The sequence below is a fragment of the Lycium ferocissimum genome, chromosome 7 (assembly GCF_029784015.1).
Source record: "Lycium ferocissimum isolate CSIRO_LF1 chromosome 7, AGI_CSIRO_Lferr_CH_V1, whole genome shotgun sequence".
NCBI lineage: Eukaryota > Viridiplantae > Streptophyta > Magnoliopsida > Solanales > Solanaceae > Lycium > Lycium ferocissimum.
Window position 1 is genome coordinate 46,697,708 of NC_081348.1, and position 25,291 is coordinate 46,722,998.

Below are 25,291 nucleotides of genomic sequence, written 5' to 3' on the forward strand. Positions count from 1 at the left end.
TCACTTTAAAATAAAAGTAATAGTTTGTAGTGGAGGGTTCGATTGTACCAAATTAGTTTAATCATATAGTATTCAATTCCACTAGCCGGTGCATGGCTTGCACATTATGTGCGGTGCGGTGAGATTCCCTTACATTGTATAAAAGAAAAACGGAAGTGAAAAGAAGGGACAGAGAGAAAAATTGAGTTCAACCTCTTTATTTACTTTTGTAACAAGGAATGAAGTTTTCATTCTTTAGCTGTTCCATGAGAACTGATAACAATTCTGCACCAATGATAAACAGTGAAGGAGATAAAGGATCTCCTTGTTTGATGCCTCTTCCAAACTTGAAAAAACCATATCTACTTCCATTTATATTAACAGAGTAACAGTTATTAGAAATTATTCTCCTGATCAGATCAACCCATTCAGTTGAGAACCCAAATTGTTTAAGGACTTGACATAGATACTCCCAATCTACTCTATCAAAAGCCTTAGTCATATCTAACTTCATGACTACATTACCATTGGCATTAGGCTTGTTGATGTTGTGGACCATTTCTTGAGTAAGGATGATGTTGTCAGTGATTGTAAGGATGATGTTGTCAGTGATTGATCTTCCTTTAAGAAAACCGGCTTGATTCTGAGAAATCACCTTATGAATTACAGTGTTGAGCCTATTATTCAGTAACTTGGAGATGATTCCACAACTTTATTTCCAATACACATTTCTTGTGTCATAATGCTTATGTCATGGTTCATGACACACCTAAAAGAATAATTATTATTATTATTCACATCCAATGCCTATAAAAAAACCTACAAATGCATGATATTTGTTGCTTTACAGTACTTTTATTATATTACTTCGCTAAGGTTAATTACTATATACTTTCACTTTAATCTATTACTAAATTATCGTATATTAATATAATTTGATGTAACTATTGAGTGTGGATAATTTTTTCTAAAATGATTGCTTGAAAATTTTTGCTTCATTGATAAGCTTAGGGACCATTTTTTAGGCATGACTGAGATGATATTGAATATTCTGTCGAATGATAGAAAATTTTAATTGCCTTTTTTTTCTTGGTGACAGCAGACAAATAGATAATAAGTGCATGTACTCAAGAGACAATGTTATTGGATATTTTATTTTTCTATGAAAAGACTGTTTGGAGAATAACTTTGAGGAAACGGTTGTGCAAAACCAACGGGTTTCGATAGTTGTATTTTTTGGATTAAAATCTGCGAGAATTTTTTGTTGTAAATATTCCAAATAAATGTTTTCCAGAAAGTCCCTTCCAGTCAAAATTTTGAAAAACTCAACCAAACAAGCCACATTCTGCAAACTTTTATCCAAAAAAATAGTTTTTGTGCCTCTACCTCTATAAACAAACAAACGCGTTTATGAGCAGTGTTTTAAAAGGTGTTTTTGGGGCGAGCCCCGGGGCTAGCTCCGAGGCCAGGCATACCAAAAACGCACTGAGGCTTACAGGCTAAGCTTAAGTATCTTGGGGCGTTCGCCTAAGTGTAAGCCCCAACATTTGGGGCGTAAGCCTCGGGAACTTTTACAAATTTGAGCCAAAATTGCTTAGTATTTTTTTTAATAAACTTAAATACCCAGTAATTAACTCATAGTAAATTCTGAAACTGAATATCTCAAAAAGTCAAAAGTTTTTTTCTAATCGTTTATCCTAATTTCATAAGCTTTTCTCATTGTTGTTTACGGAATAACATGTACACTTTACACGTTTGTATTCAAAGTAAACTACAAAGAAAATAGTTTTGTCCTCCAATTCTTACTATCTTCCATGTTTGCATTTTCCTTCTTTATGCTTTATTTTCTTCAAGATTTTCTTAGCATTCTTCAATTTATCTTTTTCAAGGTAGTTTTTAGTTTTACAATATCTTTTGATATCACTCTAGTTTAGATAATGTTTTGAAGACTCTACTATGACTATTTGAATTATAATGAGTATTTAATCTGTATCAGATTTTAAAATAATAACTTTATATTATTGTCAATTTTATCTTTGAATTATTAGGACAGAGTATCGTTTTGTCAACTCTAATTATGTTTCATCATAGTCATGTTATTGTGTAATGCATCTTTACATTCACTTTTTTCAAGATTTTTTTAATAGTTCATGCATATGTTAGCATATTAATAATAAATATATACATGTTTATACTAATTCTTTTTTATTTATATAATTTTAATATATTTTTTACTTATATTTTTATTTTATTAATTTAGAAAATATTAAAAATTAAGTACCCATGGGGCGTATGCCCTGTGCCTCGGGGCTTACGCCTGGGCGAGGCATATGTAAAACGTCTCGCCTTACGCTCGCGCCTTTTAAAACACTGTTTATGAGTCGATTCACAATGATCAAACACTAATTCATTGTGCCTTTATGCAGAGGTGAATCTACAGTATAATTTATGAGTTCATGTGAATTTGTTAAATTTTATTCGGTCATATTTTATACGTATTAAAAGATTCACGATATCTATAAATATTAGGTTGTGGATTCAGTTATTAGCACTTATTAACTTGAGAACATTGTAGGAACTCACAACTTTAAATTCAGAGTCCGCCTCTACCTCTATATAGCCCAACTCTACAAGGAAATCAAAGGCCTCTTAGAATTCATGGATTCAAGAAACACGAACAAAATTATATGTATATGTGAAATACAAATATAGATAGGATTAAATAGGGGAAATAGCCAAATGAGCCCCTAACGTTTGGCCGAAATCCCAACTGAACACTCAACCTTTGCGGGGGTCCTATTACCCCCCTGGACTAATTTAAAATAGAATATATTGCTCCCTAAATGCTGAGGTGGCAAAGAAAGTGTATCTCACTCTCTCAAAGAGCGTGAGAGGCAAAAATAAATTATTAAATTTTTATTTTTATAAGTATTTTTTGTTTAATATTAACTTTTTGAATTTTTCAAATCTTTCCCTTTCTTTTTCACTAAAACATTCTCCTCCTCCAAATTTTCATAGCCGCCGTCGCCGACCCTCCACCGCGGAGCTCCGGCAAAACCATCCAAATTCACCGCCGCTGCCCCTTTTCTCCTCCTCTTCTCTCTCTCCCTCCTTTTCTCCATCACCATCGGGAACTCATAGCTCCGGCGAGCTTCACCCCAAACTGCTCTAGTGAGGAGCCTCTCTCATCTAATTTTTTCCCCAACCAACAAAGGACCCCAACTCCGGCGAAGTACAACACCACAACGACACCACCAAAATTTCATTTTCACGAACCCTCAACAATTCCTTCTACCAAAATGTTCAGTAAAAGAGAATCCAAATTTTATAAATGAGTATGGAAAGAGTTTCCAAGACTCAAGCTTTTCCCCTTGATTGGGGATTTTCTTTCCGGATTTTTTCCAAATCAAATTTAAAAAAAAAAAAAATCGAAAAAATCTGAAAACCCAAAAAAAAAAGTTTCACTGTTTGAATTTTGAAATAAAAAATCTCCACTCTTGTTATTGTTTGTAAACTTGGAGAACTCCTGGAAGTCAAAATTGGTGGAAAACCATTAAATCACCATGGGAAGCCATTGAGGTTAAATTACCATGGGAAACCATTAAAGAAAGCTTCAAAGCTTGGCTTGAAAATTGAAAAATTTCTTGAACCCAAATAGAGTTGTATGAACACAAAGCCGAATTACGGGAAAAAAGCATTATGATTGAAGATGAAATTGAATGTGTGTGTGTATGTTAATGGAGGAAAGCTTCTCACCCGTGGCTTTGGGGGTGTTGGAGAAGAAAGAGATTTCTAATTGAGGAAGATGAAGGAAAGAAAAAGAGTAAGAAATTAAAAAACAGAATAATAGATCCAAAAAAAAAAAAATTAATTGAAATTTCCAGGTGTCAAGTGCATGCGCTTCACCAGCAAACACACATGTGGGTGTGACTTTTTAAGAGGGTAAATATTCTATTTTAAATTAGTCCAGGGGGGTAATAGGACCCCCGCAAATGTTGAGTGTTCAGTTGGGATTTCGGCCAAACGTTAGCGGCTCATTTGGCTATTTACATTATATATATATATATATATATATATATATATATATAAGAACACATACTATTTGAATTCTGAATCTGTCACTACTTATTAGTTGTCTTTCTAAAGCAACAGTGACTTCCATGAAGATGTCTTTGGTGCTAGAATTTAAATTAGGGGTCCTCTATAGATATGTCAGAAGGACCGGATTCGAATATCCCCATTCTGCAAATCAAACATGGTATCTAAAGAAAAAACCTCTTCCTTTCTCTCTTCCTGATCAGCGGATTCAGAGTGATCAGGTGAAGCCCCCCTTCTTGTTGGCACGGATGAATCACTAAAAAGATCAAAATCAAAAGGATCGAACTACCTACTCATTATTCGGAGGTGAATCATAGAACACCAAAAGCTGTGCTATATTATGGACCTAACATAGGTCACATACCTCACGAAAAGATGCCGACACCAAACAGTTAAAGAATTCTCCTTCTCTTCAAGACTGCCAGCCTATTCGCTTTGAGCCGAAGCAGACGCCAGTTGCTAAGAAAAAGGTAGAACCATAAATACTATCCGAAATAGTAAAGGGTGCTTGATAATATTCCATTCCTTGAAATGCATGTTTGGAATTTGTTAAATGTGTATTGTGCCTTGTTAGACCATCAACTCCAACTTTTGTTGTTTTTTATGTGGACCATCACATCACATATATCTATAAACACGCTTACTTTTGGTCCAAAGGAATGATATGAACTCAATTGGAGTGGGAGATGCTTTGATATATTGAAGAAGATATATCATTTCTTAGGAAGTTGTTAAACATTATTATCACCAAAAAAATCACTACCATCCACCAGTGATATATATCGTTAATCACCACTATCAATTACTATTATCATTAGTTATCACCTTCATCCAATATATAAATTAATTATTATCATTAACCATTACCATCACTAATTACTATTGTCAGTCAGCACCCATAACCACCTATATTAGCCATATCACCACCACCGATCATAATATAATCTCTTTCTAATATTTCATTGTGGAGCATGTGATCTAATTCAATACAAAATGAAGAATCTTAATTATCAGAGCTTAACATGTCTATAATTCTCTTGAAAGAGAGGATGCCTCTAGAGTGAGGACATAAATGATATACAATTAGATTAATTAATGTCTTAACCCCTGAAACCCTCGAGCCCCAACCCCGTAACACCCCCAACACCCAAACTCAACCACTCCTCTCTCACCCTCCGCAGACGTAGTTGCTTGTCTAGAATATATTTAAATACTCTTAGGGCAATATTATTTTTTATTTACTTACGGAATATTAAAAAGTAAACAAGAAAATTATTTATTTTTTGAGAGAACACTTTCCTTCGTACCAAACACACCTTGACAATTAACTTTTCCGAAGTTGTGTGGTATATATTGTATAGAAGATTCCTACGTACTACACTATTTATTAACTTATCCTATAAGTGATGATTAGAATTTAGAATTTTAAATTCTTATAACCTGTTCATTGTTGTGATAGCAAGTTTCTACGTGGACGCAGAAGAAAAAGCAACCTATTTATTTCAAGCTTTAAAAAATTAATAGTTCTGATAGTTGACTCGATTCTTTCAAATTATTTCTCTTTATTGAGAAAAGATAACAAAAATAAAATACGAGCTTTGTTGTTTCAAGATCAGTTTATTCATTCGTGTGGATAATTTTTTTTCCTAGCTACTTTATAAGAAAAAAAGTGTTATTCTTTTCTCTCAACCTTTTGTTTTTCTTCCAAAATTGCAGTGGCATACTAATTGTGTCTAATAAAGCCAAATTATTGTAACAACCGGTCAGTTATGGTAATGATAATAGTGGTCACAAAGGTCACAATAAGATTCATGATTTGAACTCACTCTTTTGGCAAAAGGAATCTTTTTTATTTTTGGAATGCAATTCACTACTAAAAAAACAGTGAAATTCGATCAAAATTTTCGACCACGCGCGGTCGAAAAAGGCCAATTTTCGACCAAAATTTCGACCGCAAGGCATGGTCGCTAACAGTAGGGTGAAATTTTTTTCGACCTCACGTGGTCGAAAATTTTCGACCACACGCGGTCGAAATAAGTTTTCTACCTAAATTAAAAAAAAAAAAATCGACCACATGAGGTCGAAAAAGTTATTTTTATTTAAATATTAATAAAAAATTTCGACCGCATGTGGTCGAAAATATTATTTTACGCAAATATTATTTAAAATTTTCGACCTCCCGTGGTCGAAATATGATAAAAAATAAAAATAAAAAAATAAAAAATTCATAATTTCGACCGCATGAGGTCGAAATTTAGCAATATTGTTGCCGCATTTCGACCTCATGAGGTCGAAATTCAAAATCGTGTCGATTTTCGACCTCGTGCGGTCGAAATTATGATTGCTGAGTACAATTTCGACCTCATGAGGTCGAAAATTATCAATATCTGGGTGACTATTCGACCTCATGAGGTCAAAAATCTGGAAATTTTTTTTTCGAATTCAAATTTCGTTTTTCAACAAGAACCCACCTGCCAATCACACTCATCAACCAAATCAACAATGCAATTCATCAACACGTCCAATTCATCAAAGTACTTCTACAATCATAAACTTCACATTCTAAAATCAAATTCAACCTCAAGTTTCAATTTAAAGTACTTCTAAATATCCTTAAAACTACATTCAAACACTTAAACATCGTAAAGTTAAACAACCATAAACTACTTTCTACATTCAAACACTTAAACATCCATAAACTACTTCCTACAATCTAATTCACATTCAAAAGTACATCTAATTCGAATTAAAACTATCATAAAAAAAAATATACATATCCAAGAAAACATAGCAATATTACAATCCAAAAGTATATGAATCAAAAAAGTCAACGTTGGGTGTTAGAGACATGATCCGATTCCTTCCCACTATCCTCATAAACAAGAGCATGAACTACGTTGTCTTGTGACCTACGTCGCCTCTCAATCCATTGGTCCGTACCATCGGCGTTCTTCGCCTTCCTCGTGTGAGTAATCTTGAAGACTTCATCTTGAGGTACTTCTCCGACCTCTCGAGCGTTAACATCATCTTGAAGATAATAACTGAACCATTATCTGTTGTAAAGATTACTTGTTTGGGAAAGATATGGGATGGGAACTTTGTGGTATGCAAAACGAAAGGAAAACAGAAGTCAGGCTTAAGAAGATTATTAAATTACAAATAACCAAACAACAGACAAACAAAACAACCATTACGAAGGAAACACATATGTAAAGATATATCATAAAAAGACCTTTTTATGAAGCGAGAGATCAAAATCGGATAGCATTATGTGTCCATCTTCTCTAACAAGCACATTTTCGGCTTCGAGGTCGCGATAGACAATGCCAAGCATGTGGAGGTATTCCATTGCAAGGAGGATCTCTCGCTACATAAAACCTGAAATTTTGAGATAAAAATTAACACTTCATAAAATAATGCAAACGGAATGTTTTTGTTTTGATAAGGTAATACCAACGAATCTAAAACAAGCTCTTTTCTTCCGTTAACTAGTAAATCAAGCTAGGCAAAATTAGCATTGGCGAATATGGATCGGAAGGAACACTCGTAACATGAAAGCTTTGGTATCAATGGTCCTAAGGAAACAAAATTTATTGGATACAAGAAAAGAAACATAAAAAATGACATACTAACTAAAACGTAGCGGCTATACATATTGGTCTAAGAACCTAAGATATGGAGGAACTCTTTATCTCGCAAAGATAAGGAGGAACTCAAGACCACCGAGTAAATAAAGCTAACCATAAAGGAAGAGAAAAGCAGGAGGTAACGTTGCAATGCAAATGGTCTAGAGACAAAAGATAAACCAGTTATGTAACATAAATTTTTAAGGACCTTTCGGTATTCGCGGTCGGTATATTAGTTATTCCATCTTCTACCCCGCATAAAATAGAACATAAATTGACTCACGCTTTATACATGTTTTAATTATGCGGTTGTAAACTGGTAACTTAGTGTGCTGAAATTTATACATAACAACTAAAATGCTACCAAACAAGGTACTAGTTATCCTGGTTTTAATATATGAAAATTCACTTCCTAACCAGCAAACACGACCCCGAAAGCAATTAACACTTCAAACCATGAAACATCAAAACCAGGCAAACAAAAAGAAAGCGAACCATGTTAAGACTATGAATTAAGTACTTATCTAAAAAATAGATTAATCAATAAAGAGGTTTTTGGGTCAAGTAATCATACTTCACAACTTGTTCGAGAAAAATGCTTCCCCCGGCCGCCTCCGACGAAGTGTGTGCAAGTCACCTCAGTGGCAAAACTCCATTACTAGACACGAAAACTTTTCCGTCTCAAAATGGGTATATAAACTTGCGTAAAAGGATGGTCCAAGGACAAGAATATCTCTCTCTCCATTTGAGCACGCAATTTCTTCTTACGAAAATGATGCTTTATCCATAACTTTCATGGCAAAATAACACTTTGTTCCACATAACTCCGACAGATAGACGCTTCCAATATCACCACTTCCTAACTTTTTTAGCAACCGGAAATGTCTCAAGTCTAACGCTCCGTCTTTAGCTCAAATAGCTTGAATTGCTTCCCATCCCGAGTCATTAGCTTTATGAGGTTTATTAATACTCTTCTAAAGGTGTCGCAACTACTTTCATCACTTACATCGGTGCTTGTGCTTCCCCACGGATCTCGCTCTTTTCCACTATCAACAAAATCGCTCGATCACTAGGTTTGCCACTTCCACTTGTTTTTGCAAGGCTTCGGCCCCATCGCTTACTTTGGTGAAGAGCTTACATTTGGAGCATGTTTCGTGTTTCCCAAATATAAGCTCGAATTAAACTTATCGACCAATAAGTCGGTAGAATCATTGCTATTTAGCTCTTTGAAATTGTGCTCTCGGACACTTGCTACTATTTGAAACTTGGGAAGGATTTCCGAGAATTACGTTCTACTCGTTGAATTCGGGCCGACTTATTCACCTTTCAAGTGAACTCTTGATAGGTGGTGTTGACGCCATTAAAAAGAAGGCGTATTCTCAATGCGACGGCCTCGGCCGAAGCCATTACTCGGCAAGAGTGATCACGATCGAAGCTCCATAAACGGATAAAAGTTCCCAGTTGGAAGTAGGAAACGTATACACACAAGAGACATAAAGTGAACTTGGAGGCCAAAGTTATCGATAGGATCAAGTAAAGTACAATAAATTAAGATAACTTCAAAATCGTATACAATGACGAGAAAACATATAGTAGTAATAAACAACAAAAGGTACTTAAGAGAGAAAACAATATAGATCTAAATAAAGTAACAGGACAAGCAAACTGGGATATATATGATGACTTCAAAGTCCACAATATCCTAAAACTAAGAAGACATACCTTTATATGATCAGTGTTTTAGAATGCGAATCAAGAAAAAGCGACAAGGTCCCACTTCGCTTAAAGTGTGAAGCAAGAAGCGATACGCTCGCTTCATTGAAGAGCCGACGGTCGTTTCTCCTCGCTTAATAACACCGACATACATCTTCGGTATAATTAAGAATATCCAAGTTTGAGGCAAGATTCAAGAAACAATAGTCCAGCAATGCAGGGACACAGACCAAAAAATTGAGTCACTCACTTCAATAGTAGACAAAGCAAGATAAATTCAAGATAAAGAAGTCTTAAAATGTCCCATTTCCTACGCTACTAATAATTTGCCCGTTGCTTTCCTTGTTGGGTAATGTAAATAGCTCATTGAGTAAAAACAAAATGCACGTTCAATCAACTACGTCTACTCCGTGAGAGGTGATTTGAATCATCTAACTTGTGTATCTCTATTTGAACCCATTTCATTTCCAAACAAGTAAATGGGTCAATTTCATATACGATTGAATCTTTTACCAAAAAGCAAACAAAGAAATATTATCTAAATCATCTAATACCTAAAACAAACATTGAACAATCAATAAAGTAAAAAAATCTTCTAATTAAACTACAACTATACAAAGTAATGCAACTAATAATGATAAAATGAGATTGAAAAACAAAAACCAAAAAAAAAAAAAAGGACTAACCCGGCTCAGCTTCCGGTCGGTGGCGGTGGTGGCTACTCCGGTGGTTTAATGACGTCAGCGTCACCTACTTGGAGAACGCCGGTGTTGGTGGGGTGGTGGAAATTTTGGAGAAGATGAGTTTAGAGAAGGTAAATTTTTTTTTTGAAAGAGAAGAGAAAGTTTTGGGGGAGTTGAAATATTTTCATCGGCACAGGGTGTATTAATTATTGAACTTTTTCGACCGCATGTGGTCGAAAAAATAAAGCGTATTTGAATTAATTTTTTCGACCTCATAAATCGAAATTTGATTTTTTTTTTTAACTTTTTAATTCATTATTTTATATTTATATAATTTACTTTTGTGCAAAATGATTTTTTTCATTTATTATTTGTAAAAAAAAATAAAAAAATCGACCTCATGAGGTCGAAATCATATTTTCCTGTAAAAAAAAACGACCCCATGTGGTCAAAATCCTAAAGAAAATTTAAAAAAAAAATAATTTGGAAATTTCGACCTCATGTGGTCGATTTTTTTTCCACCAAAAAGTGAGGTCGAAATTATTTGGTCGAAAAATCCCCTTTTTTTAGTAGTGACGCAACCATAAGTAGTGTTATCGTTAAAGCTCTTTTTCTATTTAAAATAAATAAATAATATTAGAAAATTAAATAAATCTATGTTATATATACTGACTGAAATATTATACTAATATATTAATTTAGGATGAAATCAACGAAACTACTTTCAAGGCCATTGAGAATATGTAGTAGCTAATGTTGTAAATTATTTGCGAAAGCTATAGATGATGTTATTATGTTTTTGATCAAAGGACCTATTTATAGGTTGTTAATTGCTAAACATTTGGAAGCCAGCCGGCTAATAGCGACATTTTACACATAAACTTGTGAATTTGGCTAATAAATTCTTTTGCCAAAATAAAACAGTCTAAACAGAATAACTAAAATTGAACTATAGAAATTAAAAGTTGGAGATATAATTAAATTAAAATGTTCAATTGATTACGGGGATATAAAGTTTAAGAGATCATTAGAGATATAATTAAGTTAATAAAAATGTGTTATCAGCTTAAACTATTTTATATGAGATGTTTAACATTTCAACATGCATGATACTTGTTTACCCTAAAAATGGATAACAATTGAATTTGTACGCGGTGTTAAGGAATGCAGTTTGGATTAATACAATTGAGTTATTAATATGATAAACAATAAAGTAAACACAAATGTAAAAGATCTGACAACAGTGGATAATGAATGGCCTCGGGTCCTGGGGACCGAGATCGAACCACAATGGCCGGGCAATGAACAATGAACGGTAGTGAAATACTTAGAAAGGGGACAAAACCCTTTTGCTATCAATTGTATTGTATTTGTTCTTGTGGGCGTATGAGAAAAGCTGCTGAAAATAAAGGAGGTCCTCCTCTTTATATAGTAGAGGAGTCCTAACTCTAGTACAAGTCTAAATAAGGCATGCAATCTTCTGTTATCTGATATGCGAGATCGGTGCCGAAATATCCGGCTGGTGGCGGATATTTTGGCCTTCCCATTATGGTGATCAACTGCCTTCTCATCATACCTCGGTCGACCCCAACCGAACTCAACATTCCAAGGCCGACCGAACCGAACTCAATTCCCATGTCGAGAAACCGAGGATATCCCTGTCTACAATTTTACCCGTATACAATACTATATGGTGAATTTTATCCATATGTCCCATGTTTGAATAGTGGAAAATGACAATATTCTAATAGAGAGAGCTTCCCTTTTTAATGGATCTTAGGTCGGACGAATCTGAATGACTTCAAAGCGAGTACCGGACAATGGGTAAAAAAAAAAAAAAAAAAAAAAGATAAAAGGCTTAATGCATATGCGGCCCCCTAAACTTGTCCCTTTTTTCTATTTTGGCACCTCAACTAAGTGTTGTTCCTATTGGACCCCTGAACTTGACCTCAAGTGTGTCTATCAAACACAATCTGACTTACAAAGCATATATGGTGAGTTTCATTTTTTTTTACCTTGCGCATGTATGTCAACCACATCCTACGTGGAAAATTCAACTAATTAAAACACCCCACCCATTTTAATTATACACGTTAGATGGGAAGAAGTGTGCTACTGTGTTATACAAGTGAAAACCCCCGCTTAAACCAATCAAATAACAAAATTGGAAAATAAGAAATCAAAATTGGAAACTAAAACTGAAAACAAAAACTGAAACTGAAAACTAAATCTGGAAAATAAAACCCCAAAACTGGAAACTAAAAAACCAAAACCAAAACTTAATCGCTGATGTATATAATTAAAATGGGTGGGGCGTTTCGATTGGTTGATTTTTCCACGTAGGATATGAATTGACATTCACATGCAAGGCTAAAAAAATGAAACTCACCATCTATGTTATGTAAGTCAAATTGTGTTTGATAGATACACTTAAGGCCAAGTTCAAGAGTTCAATAGAAACAACACATAGTTGAAGTGACAAAATAAAAAAAAAAGAAAAAAAAAGACAAGTTTAGGGGCCGCATATGCATTAAGCGAAGACAAAAATTTGTTAGAGAACCCATAGAATCATGCTTCACGTGGGTGAGTAAAACACTTATAAATATATCCACAATAGATAGAATCGCCAAGAAACATTCTTTATCAAAGTCTTTTCTCCAATTAAGATGAATAGACTTTTCTCATTCCAATGGTTTCTTTCGCTTCTCTTATTCATCTTCACAAAAACCTCAATTTCTTCAAAACCCCATAAAATCCCAAGACTCACACCACTTCTTAAAAATATACGTCATGAGTCTAACACCTTTTCTTCTTCTTCAAATCTTCCAAAAGAATTTGAGACTTATTACTATGCACAAACACTTGATCACTTTAATTATGGACTAAAAAGTTATTCAACTTTTAAGCAAAGGTACATAATTAATTCTAAGTATTGGGGTGGTTCTAATTCGAGCACTCCAATTTTTGCCTGTTTTGGTGCTGAATCTCCCATTGATTATGATCCTCCTGATATTGGATTTCTCACTGATTTTGCCCCTCGTTTTAAGGCTCTTCTTGTTTACATGGAGGTAAATTCATTAATTCCATCAAGTATCTATCTATATTATACCTACATTATTATAAAAGCGTGAATATAAATGTTGATTGATCAAAAAACTTTTGTACCCTTATAAGTTGAAACCTTCTCTAAAAAGTTCATTTCATATTGGATAAAATTGTAATATTAATTATTTCATAATATCTAGGACTTCGAATCAAACTGAAAACCCAAAATCCTAAAACCAACGTTACTCCCTTACTTCCTTTTTTTTTTTTGTTTATTATAAATTTGAGTTAGTAGGAAATAAGATTAAGGACTCTACTTACTCATTATCTTTGAATTTTAACAAATTAGCAAGTTCTAGCAAAATAAAACTAACACAAAACTTTTTCCCTAGCAATACTTACTACTGTGGTTTTTTGTTTTTTATTATATGTTTCCTTTAAATTTTTTACATGACAACATTTTGTTTGAATAAAAACTTAAATACAATAATTGAGATCAAGTAACATACGAATGCAACTACTTCTAATTTAATTTTTGGCATTATTGTTCATTTATTAGTATTACTTTTTCATCCTATCTTTTTATTGGGTATGATAATCTCATTCTTTAGCTTATACCAAATAAAGTGAATGATATAGAAACGTAACGTTGGAGTTAATTTAAGAAAATGTAACCAACCAATATCAAGTATTTCAAAGAACTATCCCGAGAGCAAATTGAAGTTTATGAAGTTAGATTTGTACTACCTTGATTTCTATTTCCTAGCTCAACTATAAATATTTTCTCAATAGTAATGCGATTTTTTTTTGTTAACTATTTTTTGCACACATTTTCTAATAAATAACAATTTCTAAAGCTCACATGACAACGCATGTCTATAGAGACTAGTTATTATTTTTGTTATTATTATTATTATTATTATTATTATTATCATTATCATCATCATTATTATTATTATTATTATTATTATTATTATTATTATTATTATTATTATTATTATTATTATAAAAGCATGAGTATAAATGTTGGTTGACAAAAATATCCTTCAAATATTGAACGACTTTTATGCCCTTTAAAAGTTGAATTACTTTTTAAGGAGACAATTCCATGTCGGATAAAATTGTAAAATTTAGAATTCGTATTGCATACCCGCAAGAATTCATATTATTCAATTAAGCTATTTTCTATGAGGACTCATACAATGTCTACGCTTAAACTGTTGTTAGTATCATAGTTTAGGAAAACTCCTATCGTTAATGGGTAAGTTGTATTGTTTGTCTTTCGGAAGATGCAAAGGTTATACAATAATAATTAATTAATAATATTAATAAGCACAGAAATTCAATTCTGAAAATCCAAAAAAGTGTTTTACCCGGAGAGTATCAATCATTGTGAGGTGCCGAAGGTTTGGGTCAATTAGAACATGTGTTGAAGGTATGGCTATTATGATTTCTCATTCTGTTGTTTGTATTTTTAGTTCTTAAATTAATCCTTGAAAGTTGTTTGTTCCTCTAAGGTTTAAAACTGTTGGCTTGATGGAAATATTTTTAGTTTAATGATAGGCGATTTAGGTAAATATGGAAATAGAAAATTAAAGAAGACAGTATGGGAAGTTGCTAATGATAGAGATGGAAGACTAAAGAAAACCTCGAAGTTGCTACGACGTTATTTGACTAAAGTTTTAAGGAAAATTTAAAGGGGATGCGGACACTAATTCAAATTAAAAAAATGCCAAATGACTTAAAAAAATAAGTGGACTTATAAGTTTTCTTATATCACGTGGTATTCTTTTTTTTTTTTTTTGGGTCGGATCTGGCTCATTTAAAAAATTTGGGTAGACTTGTTTTTTTAAAGCCACATAGATATCTTTTTAAACTAACCAGACAACCCACTAGAAAAAGTTGTTATGTGGCTTCAAAAAAATTAGTTGCATAGACTTATTTTTTCAAAGCCACGTGACATTTTTTATTAAAATGCTAAATAAGTTTTTTTTTTAAAATTCATCAGCGAAAAAGTTATATTTGCACCATTTGTATAACAGCAGGGGTATATATGCACCACTTCTTTAACGAGAGGTATATCTGCCATAAATCGCAAAGTTGAGGAGAATATTTGCACCTTTATCCTAAAATAAATATATATAATTACAAATAATATTATTTAATATTTTTTTTTTTTTACTACGATTGAGATTGTCTGGAACTAACGTGCAACTGCACGTTTATAGAAAACTGTATTAATTAAAACCACAATTTTCCTATTTGTTTTTGTTTATGTCACATTTTGTGATTGTTAATTAAAACCACAATTTTCCTATTTGTTTTTGTTTATGTCACATTTTGTGATTGTTAATGGTAATCGGTAACTAAACCCAAATTTTCACCAAATGGTTCAACGTCTACTATATACAATACATCAAAAATTAACCTTGTATCAGTAGTGTGGTTTTCCTGCAAATTCCATCTCTCTAGTTCCGCGCGTGGTGTAGATAGGCTATTCGTTTTTAATAAATATCTTACCGATGATCGATCCATGCCATTTTTTATTAACGGGGTTTTATAATACCGTAATGAATCTTTTCTACGGTTCAATTAAAATTTTAAATATCAAATGTAAGCTCAAAATTATTATTCTTATGTATATATAGTTGATGTCGAATTTTCTTGGCTTTTTCCTGTGTTTGTTTCTTTATATATTTGATGAATCCTTTGGTGAAATTTCCGAGTTGGATGGCATATTTGAGCAACAACATGTATATATATGATGTCGACTTTTTTTTAACGTGTTTGAATCCTCTCGACTACTTTATGCGTTTACTTCTTTATATTTTGACTCTATCGGTGAAAATGTTGGCTCGGCATTTTCCCTTAGTGAGCTAGACACATCACGAGTTCGGATTAGTCGGATCAGTTCTTTTTTTATGCTTTAGATTTTCATTTTTTATTTTATTTTTATTTTGCATTCTATTTTCAGCATAGGTATTATGGAAAATCAAGACCATTTGGGAAGACAATGGAAGAAGCTCTAAAAGATGAAGACACTAGAGGTTATTTCAATTCAGAACAAGCTATAGCTGATTATGCAGAACTTTTGTTACATATTAAAGAAAAATACTCAGCACAAAATTCTCCAATTATTGTCATTGGAGGATCCTATGGAGGAAGTAAGAGAAAAAAATCCCTTCTTAATTTCCTTCTCTTTTTTAGTCTTTGCAATTAATTTCTAGTTTGAATATTATCAAAACTCTTCCTCTAATTTCTTTTTTAAAAATTATTTTCTCTTTTTTTGAAATGTTTTTTTTTTTTTTCAGTGCTTGCTTCGTGGTTTCGAATGAAGTATCCTCATATAGCTCTTGGTGCTTTAGCTTCATCAGCTCCTATTCTTTATTTTGATAATATCACTCCACAAAATGGATATTATTCGATTGGGTCCAAGGATTTTAAAGTAAGAAAATTACTTAATTTTTTCCTTACTTTTAATAAGTCCTTTATTGTTTTATTTTATTTTATTTTACTTTTTTCTAATTACTAACAAGTTATTCCATAATTATTTCAGGAAGCTAGTAAGAGTTGTTACCGAACTATACGAAAATCATGGTCTGTAATTGACAAGATTGCTTCTAGGAAAAATGGACTCTCCTATCTCACTCGGAAATTCAAGACTTGCTCGTAATTTTTTTTTTTCCTCTTTCCTATATTTCAAAAGGAGTTTAAATTACTGTTAGGAATTTTGTACTGTCACATCACATTTATTTGTTATAACATGTAATTATCTTAATTTGCTTTTTTAGAGATTATACATCTCATATTTTAAGGAGATTTATTCGCAGATATCCCACATTTTAAGAGACTTACCAGTAAATATCTTTGACTTTGAGTGACTTATCAGTGTAAGAAATTTTTACACCATCAGGTTGATTTTCCTTAGTAGTTAACTTGTGTTATTTTCAAATTTGGCGTTTTGATAGTGTAATTTTTTTTATTTTTTTTATTTTTTTTTACAATGATGAGGTAAAAACTCACCACACCTTTTTACACCAAACTAATGAAGTTAACTTTACAAACTAAAACTTGAAGTGAAAATACATATATCAGTGCACCATAGTTAAGTAATAGATGTATATATAAAAGACATGTCTTATATTTGTTGATCTTGTATAAATATTCGATGCAGATAAGTATTTATCAATTATGACGGTGTATATAGCTTAAACTCTTTCTTTTTTTTATTCTTTATTTATATAGATTCAATATTTTTCTAATCTTGAATTTCTTGAGAGTTTCAGGCAGTTGAATGATTCATTTGAGTTGAAGGATTATTTGAATACAATATATTCAGAGGCTGCTCAGTATGACGAGCCACCAAGCTACCCAGTGACTGTGGTTTGTGGAGGAATTGATGGTGCACCAAAAGGAAGTCATGTTCTTGATCGTATTTATGCTGGAGTTGTTGCATATGAAGGAAATCAGTCTTGTTACGACATAAACTCCATGCCTAGTGAAACAAGCATGGGATGGAGCTGGCAAGTAAGTAAACACCAATTTATTCTAAAGATTTAAGTTATATACAGTAATAGTAGAGAGATAAAGTTTATACTTCTTCTTTTTCTTTTTTTAAGTTAAGCCATCACCATTAGGTTGTGAGCCTATGGTGTGGAGGGTTTGGCTTGGACCCCTACCATGTTAATTGATAAGTAAACATACTTACAATGATTAGAGGGGGACATGGGGCCTTGCCTCTAATCTACAAAAAGGATTGACAAGCAATCTTAAGGATGGAAGCAACCTATACAAATTCCTTCCAATAATTACAAAAGAGATTAACTAACAAAAAAATCATTTCTCATACTTTCTTCTAAATGTTGGAATTTGCCAATTATCAAGTTGAATTAGCCCCTTTGCCTCTCTAGGAAGATGATGTAGAGAGTGATATTAGGTCCTGTTTCCACTTGATGCAGCCATCTTTGCTAGAGTAACAGCTACACGGTTAGCTTCTCTATAGCAATGAGATACTTGAGCAGCGCATTGTTACTGAGCATCCTGGCAGTACAGTTGATGATTTCCTTGAGCTTCAAATTGTTAGTATCTTGCTGAATGAGCATATTTGTGACAAGAAGAGAGTCCAGTTCCAAATGAATGTTAGAGTGACCATGTTGAATACACCAATCAACTCCAAATCTTGCAGCAATGGCTTCAGCTTGATTACTACTCCGAGCTTGTACTGGGACAGAAAAGGCAAAAATGAAGTCTCCATTCTCGTTTCTGACCACACCTCCTATTTCAGCCTTTCCATTTCTTTTATCAAAACTCCCATCAGTACCTGACCTAGGCAAGTGTTTGACATCATTGTTTTGAAATTGCTGAGCCCACTCATCATTTATTAGGATCCTATCTAATCTCATCCAAATTCTTTTGCTAGGCCTCCAATAATTACACCAAGTAAATTTAGGACTTGTAAAGCCAATGTCACTAAGGCCACATGATTCCATACAGTTGATAAAATCCATGCTTTTCCTCATTCTATGTGGTAAACCTCCTACTTTCTCATCAGGATCCATGATGACATTGAAATCACCCCCATACACCATGGACCATTAATAAGATTCTTCATATTAGTAATACTCTCCCAAAGATCTTCTCTTTCTATAGGGGTGCATTTGGCATAAACAGCAGTCACAAAGATTCCATCCTCATTTGGATGATTCTTCATATTGAGAGTGAGTTGTTGATCATTGTTGGCAATACTAATAGTGTGATCAAGACCATTCCAAAAACACCAGATCTAGCCATTAGTATTAGCCATACAATGATTGAAACCAAAATATCTTTTGGAACCTTCCATCTTGCTTACATCCATGAAGGGCTCATATATTGCTACAAAGGCCACTTTATTGTTCACAAGAGTTCTAAGTCTATAATATGATTTTTGAGTCCTTAACCCCCTAATATTCCAAAATATTGAACTGATCATTAAATAGTTCCCGGGGTGGGGGGGGGGGGGCACTTTGTCCTTGTCTTTTTCCATTTCCTTTGGATTTGGAATGAGACTTTTGTCTATTGCTTCTCTTTTTCTCCTTGTTTCTGCTTCTTCCTCTCAAGTCAGTGGAAATTATATTTCTTTGACTTTGTGTGTAATCAGGATCATTGTTCCTGCTGGACTTGGATTCTTCAGAAACAGTCCTTAGATTAATAATATGTCTCTGAAGTTTCCTTCCTCTAGGTTGTTGACCATTATTCATATTGTGAGTCTAGTTGCTTTCATCTATAACTTTCTCAGTAGTACCTTTATCATTCTGTTTTTCACCCTCTTTGATGCTCTCCTTTGCTTCCTCTTGAATTCTTGAATCAACCCCACAATTTAAGTCCACAAATAATTAAATACCTTTATGGTTTTTGATATGAGACGGCAAGCTGGAAGAGCTATCAGCTTTTTGAGGGATAATTTTCCTTTCTTCATCTTCTTGTTTTTTCCCATTACTAGTCTCTCCACTGTTTCTTTGTTTGTTCGTCTCATTTTGAATCTCCCCATCATTTTGATTATCAATAGTATCACTAACATAAGAATGATTTGTTGAGATGTTATCACCTTGCCCTTTGCTATCTTTCTCTGTACTATCCTCCTTTCTGTCAAAGCTATGATTTTTCTCCCCTTCTTTGTTGGTTCCAGTGCTATTTGCATTCTGTTTAGGCAAGTCTATAAAGAAACCAGGTTTCTTGTTGATTTTTCTAGCCTCCAACAGAGGTATGGTCTTGAAAAGGATCTTATTCTTCTTCTTTGGCATTTTCCTGATGTTTTCTTTCCTGTTCATCTTTTTTTAACTTTCCCATTCAAATTCAAATGTTGTTGTTCTTGTAACTTCCCAGAGTCAGACCCCTCACGTTGAGTAGCATTGTTGTTGTGCACCTCCTTTCTATTCTTTCCTTCAGCATTGGTATTCTTGTCCATATCCCTTTTTCCTTTTTCAATCTGATCTTGAGTCTCTTTTTGGTTGCCATTCTTATTCTCATCTCTATTCTTTCCATTTTGATGAAGAACTTCTACATTACTCTTGTTATTAGCATCATTAACCTTTTCTTGTTGATCAACCAACTCCTTCTCCTCATGTTCAGATGTTTCTTCCTTAGAGCAAATTGGATCATCTTCCCTGGGATTCCTCTTATTTTCACTCGTATTCTCAGCCTTCTTCTGTTCTACTTTCCTACATTGAATAATAGAGTGTCCTAAAATTTTGCAGTGTTTACAAAACTTGGGGGGATTTTCATACTCAATTTTTTGAGTGAAACCTTTGAGGGGGCAGGATTCATCTTCGATTCCAACCCATATAGCATTAATTTTGTGTTTGGTAAGATCAACTTCAATCCTAACTTTAGCCATGCTAGGCCTAGTCTTGTAGTCAGTCGCAGCATCCATGGACAGGGGTGTGCCCAAAGGTCTCACAATTTGTTTCAAATAGTTCCAAGCATGACAATGAAAGGGCAATTCAGGTAAAAGAACCCAAACCGGTACAATTGGGGAATCTTCATCTGGTTTGAAATCCGGACTCCATTTCCCCAACCACATAACCTGACCCTCAATCTCAATAGGACGTCTAAACCACACAGATTCAAAGTCATCTTTATTTGTGAAATCCACAAAAATAGTGCGATAATCAAATACACCAATTCTAGGGTCACCTCTTACAGTGATTTTCTCTGCAAACTTGGACGTAATTTTCTCAATTGAAGGCCTTGTTTTCATGAATTTACCAACAAGGGTAAATTTGCACTCTTCTGCCATGACCCCATTAAAATCTTTGGCTTTGAAGAAGACCGCCGGGATACCATTGTGTGACGCAATTCGAGTTCCCACAGAGGGGTCCGCAGCTCGTCTCTTGGCAGTGGTGTTCTGATTTGCGGGAGTTAGAATTGCATTGGCATAATTTGTTGTCTGTGGATTAAAGCCCCAGAGGTGTTCAGACCAATTAGGAGAGAAGCATTGTCGAGAGGACGCGCCAGTTCCGGGTGTTCCAGCATCCCCATAGGGTTGCGCGTGTCCCTCAGAGTTGGGATTTAAGGCAAAAGTTACTGTTATACGAGATAACGGTCATATGTGTACAGAGAGCTTTTAATTCTAGAGAGAGAAAACTCTGATTATCTAGTTGTATACTATATTGAGGTCGATTCTTATATTTTTTATCATGACGTTACAATCAGTGTTTATAGAGATTTACTTATAAATACTTTATAAATGATTTGATTGTAAGCGCCTAATGATTTGGAATAGTGATCAATAAAATCAGGACAGACCTTAGAAACCAGGGGTCAAATCATATCAAAGACAAAAATCACTCCATGTTTCATCCTATCTACCTAGTTCTTGCTTGGGGAGGTAGCAAGTACCTAGAGCGCACTCAAGGATGTGGCCCAAAGTGGTAAATGAAGTGGTACAAACCTTTGAGAAATACAGTTCAAATTCTAGAGATAGAACATTTGGCGATTTCTTCATGTTTCCCTACACTTTATAAATGTGATTTACCCTATGATTTGTATTGGTGAGAGGTAGTAGAAAGACAAAAATCACTCCATTTTCATCCTACTTTTTAACGAGATATAGCTTAGAGTGGTCGGTGAAGTGGGTTGAAGTGGACCTTAAAAACTACTATTATTTAGATCCTAATTTCGTGAGTTACATAGGATTGGTGAGAGGTACATACAAAGAATACTTTTCGTTGATTTCCTTCCATCTACCTAAATTTTGATGGACAAAGTTGATTTCCTTCCATCTACCTATCACAAAGTTATACGGTACCCATGCTGATGGAAGATAGCATGAAAATACCGTCTTCAGAAAAGCTGACCCGAACACCTCTACTATTATAAAAGATGACTTGATTGTATTTTACACAATTTCATAATTCAAAGATAAAATGAGTTAAGTGTTTTGGTTCTTTTCTTTTTTCTTATTTCTTTAATTGAGCTAACACATATTGTCTGGCAATTTTCGTTGTACTAAATAATTTTACAGATATTTTGAAGTAAATATAATTTAGAAACTAATAACTCGTCTAATTATTTTTGCAGACATGCAGTGAGATGGTGATGCCTATGGGGTGTGGCGAAAATGACATGTTCTTTTCATATCCTTTCAATTTAGATGACTATATAAACGATTGCAAGAGCAAGTTTGGCGTCCCACCTCGTCCACATTGGATCACAACTTATTATGGAGGACATGTATACCTCTTTTTCATACTTCAATTTTTTATTCCTATAATTACAAACCTTTCGTTATTATTTTTTTCGGATTTCTCACCTGCTATATGATTATATACGTACCGCCTTACACACAATCACATATATATAATTAAAAAGAAGCGACTTTTTGAAATAAATTTTTGAGGGAGGTCCGCTAGAAATTGGCTTGATGGGAGCTTTTCTGATGGTCTTATAGTAGTTTGGTACCCGTCTTGGGGTCCGATTAATCCGAATTCGTGCGGAGAAGCTATGTTGCTCGGACTTCTTCAAAATATCGATGAGTGCGTGATGGATGTTCCAAAAGTAATGCCTTTTTTAAGGATCTGCTATGAGGGCGGTAAAAAATTTTGGTAAGTCCAGAGCAACACAGTCAAGACGTCCTACTTCCACTTTAGGGGTAAAACGCTTTCTACTAAAGACGACTTCATTCTTATGAAGGCTCGTACACGAGACCTCTTATTAACAGAGGTGAATCCAAGATTTCAAGTGGATGGGTTCACCATTGCTTTCAGGATTTGCAGCGCTTGTGCTTCATTTAAGTATATTTCTTTTGCCTTTTGGGTAATTAGAAATAAAGGAAAAATAGTAATTAGAAATAATATAAAAGCCGAAAATGTTTTTGTCTTTTGGGTAATTAAAATTAAAGAAGAAAAAGGGTTTAGAAATAATATAAAAATGGGAAATTAAAAGTTGCTTTAAAAATAAAAAAACAAAAAAGTGCATCAAGTCAAGTTTGATCCCCCGACCTTGAGTAATTAAACCCAGCCCCTAATCAGTGATCCACTCGGCCTGGTTTGATCATGTGTACCTTCAATTAATATTTGATATATTTCAAAATTATACACATAATATATCGAGTTTAGTAGAGTAACCATGGGTTCACGTGACCCAATTTTTCTACCTAAATTCGCCTCTGCTTATGAAAGAATAGTAACCACTCAACCACATCTTCTAGTAATAATTACAGCGTTTTATCATTATGCATGTTTTGTCATGTTACTATCTCTTGTTTTGTATATAGATATGTGAACCTACATGAGTGAATTTTGCAGGACATAAAATTAATTCTTCATAGGTTTGCTAGCAACATCATTTTCTCTAATGGGCTAAGGGATCCTTATAGTAGCGGAGGGTACGTGCTCTTTTTTTCTTTTTTTTCCCAACGTTTTTTCCTTTTTCTAGTTGGTGACATATCATTGAATTATTGACATGCTTCACGTTCTATTTCTCACATCAATTCTTTTTTTGTGTGTGTTTCTCTTTCTGTTTTAGGGTTTTGAAAGACATATCTCATAGTCTACGAGCTGTCTACACGCGTAACGGTATGCCATTATTTACTTTCCAAACAAATGTAGTAATAAAGGAACTCATGTTGTTTGTTTTGATAGAATCGGAAATTTTAATAAAGGCATCAACATCAATAATGAAATTTTAGAATCTCTATGAGTTGTAACATTTAGTTTCACCTATATATGTGAAAACAGATATTTATTTAATCGGATTGCTTATAAAGTAAATACTCTTTTTGTTAAATATTAATTTGCGACTTGATAAAAATAGATAGGTCTCCTCCACCCTTAACTAAAGGTCTGGTGTTCGAGTCCTGAAGATGATAATAATCTTGGTAGGATGCGCTTCATAGAAACAACGCTCACTAATCACTTTTCAGCTCTATCTTTGAAAAATAGTCACTGTCATAGAATTTCAAATTCCACAAGCGAAACTCCTAGACAAATGACTTTTTCCAGTTTCAAGAGTAGAAAAGTGGTTGTTTGTGAATTTTACCGAGCTCTTCCCTTTAATGGACCTAACAAGATGCAAATCCATATTAATCGAGTTCAAACATGCGCCAAACACTGGATGAAAAATCAAAGAATAATTATTTTCTCGTTTAGATGTTGACTCTAATTTCTTTTTTTTCTTTTTTTTTTCTCTTGGTAGGATGCGCTTCATAGAAACAACGCTCACTAATCACTTTTCAGCTCTATCTTTGAAAAATAGTCACTGTCATAGAATTTCAAATTCCACAAGCGAAACTCCTAGACAAATGACTTTTTCTAGTTTCAAGAGTAGAAAAGTGGTTGTTTGTGAATTTTACCCGAGCTCTTCCCCCTTTAATGGACCTAACAAGATGCAAATCCATATTAATCGAGTTCAAACATGCGCCAAACACTGGATGAAAAATCAAAGAATAATTATTTTCTCGTTTAGATGTTGACTCTAATTCCTTTTTTTTTTTTTTTTTTAGGTTCCCATTGTCTAGACATTCTTTCTGCAAAGCCAACTGATCCAGAATGGTTAACCATGCAGAGGAACACGGAGGTTGAAATCATTGAAGGATGGATAACAGAGTACTATGCTGATCTCAACGCCCTAAAAAATGGCAAAAAGCCCTAACCAATTAAAAGCCTATTTATTATATCATCTTTCACAACATAAAGAAAGAAAAAGGAGGAAAAAGAAGTTGCTCTCATTTCACATGAATTTGATGAGTATATATTAATGAATTACATGTTTGAAGCAGAAGAGAAGAATCTCGCAATTAGCAATATTTAATTCTCTTTATCCTTCTCTAAATCTTACTTCATAATCAAGAAATCATTATAGAGTTTAAATTTATACAATAACATTATAAGAAAAATTACACTTTCATCGAGTTTTAACTTTTAACCTACGACAGCAGGTTGGTTAACGCCTATCAAAAAAAGATATATCTATAAAGATATTACGATTATAAATATTTTTTATACAGGTAGAGCATATAACTTAAATTCATCTTTATCCTTTGCTATTCATATTCAAGTGGATATCGAAAAGATAAATACTATTATTATGTCCCTATTTATGTGGCATCGCTAGGATTTTGAGAGGCAAAAATTCTTTAATATTAACTGTGAAATCAGACGTGAATTT

The 25,291-nt window shown here is 33.6% G+C and overlaps 2 protein-coding genes and 1 long non-coding RNA gene across 5 annotated transcripts in view; 2 read left to right on the forward strand and 1 right to left on the reverse strand.

Annotated features, from left to right (window-relative positions):
- Positions 1 to 25,291, forward strand: part of LOC132065396 (uncharacterized) — a 41,554-nt gene that overhangs the window by 3,114 nt on the left and 13,149 nt on the right. The gene's annotated exons all lie outside the window — the stretch shown is intronic.
- Positions 6,565 to 9,740, reverse strand: LOC132062914 (uncharacterized). Of its 3 annotated transcripts, none has more exons than XR_009416274.1 (2): positions 9,426 to 9,740; positions 6,565 to 7,118 (listed from the first exon to the last, which is right to left on the reverse strand). It is a non-coding gene; the product is annotated as an uncharacterized LOC132062914 (long non-coding RNA). The 3 variants fall into 3 exon arrangements; XR_009416276.1 differs by having other exon boundaries at positions 6,565 to 7,130; XR_009416275.1 differs by having other exon boundaries at positions 6,565 to 7,173.
- LOC132065395 (uncharacterized) lies at positions 12,715 to 24,976 on the forward strand. The gene is made up of 9 exons (XM_059458785.1): positions 12,715 to 13,167; positions 16,119 to 16,308; positions 16,456 to 16,589; positions 16,701 to 16,813; positions 17,431 to 17,671; positions 22,205 to 22,357; positions 23,431 to 23,510; positions 23,651 to 23,700; positions 24,627 to 24,976. Exons 1-9 carry the CDS (start codon positions 12,766 to 12,768, stop codon positions 24,773 to 24,775), a joined length of 1,512 nt encoding a protein of 503 aa, XP_059314768.1. The 5' UTR covers positions 12,715 to 12,765; the 3' UTR covers positions 24,776 to 24,976.

Excerpts from the sequence above, each read along its gene's own strand:
- LOC132065395 (XM_059458785.1), top strand. The coding sequence starts at position 12,766 with ATGAATAGACTTTTCTCATTCCAATGGTTTCTTTCGCTTCTCTTATTC. Across the intron at positions 16,590-16,700 it reads TTGGGTCCAAGGATTTTAAA|GAAGCTAGTAAGAGTTGTTA; the intron begins GTAAGAAAATTA and ends TAATTATTTCAG. Across the intron at positions 17,672-22,204 it reads GCATGGGATGGAGCTGGCAA|ACATGCAGTGAGATGGTGAT; the intron begins GTAAGTAAACAC and ends TTATTTTTGCAG.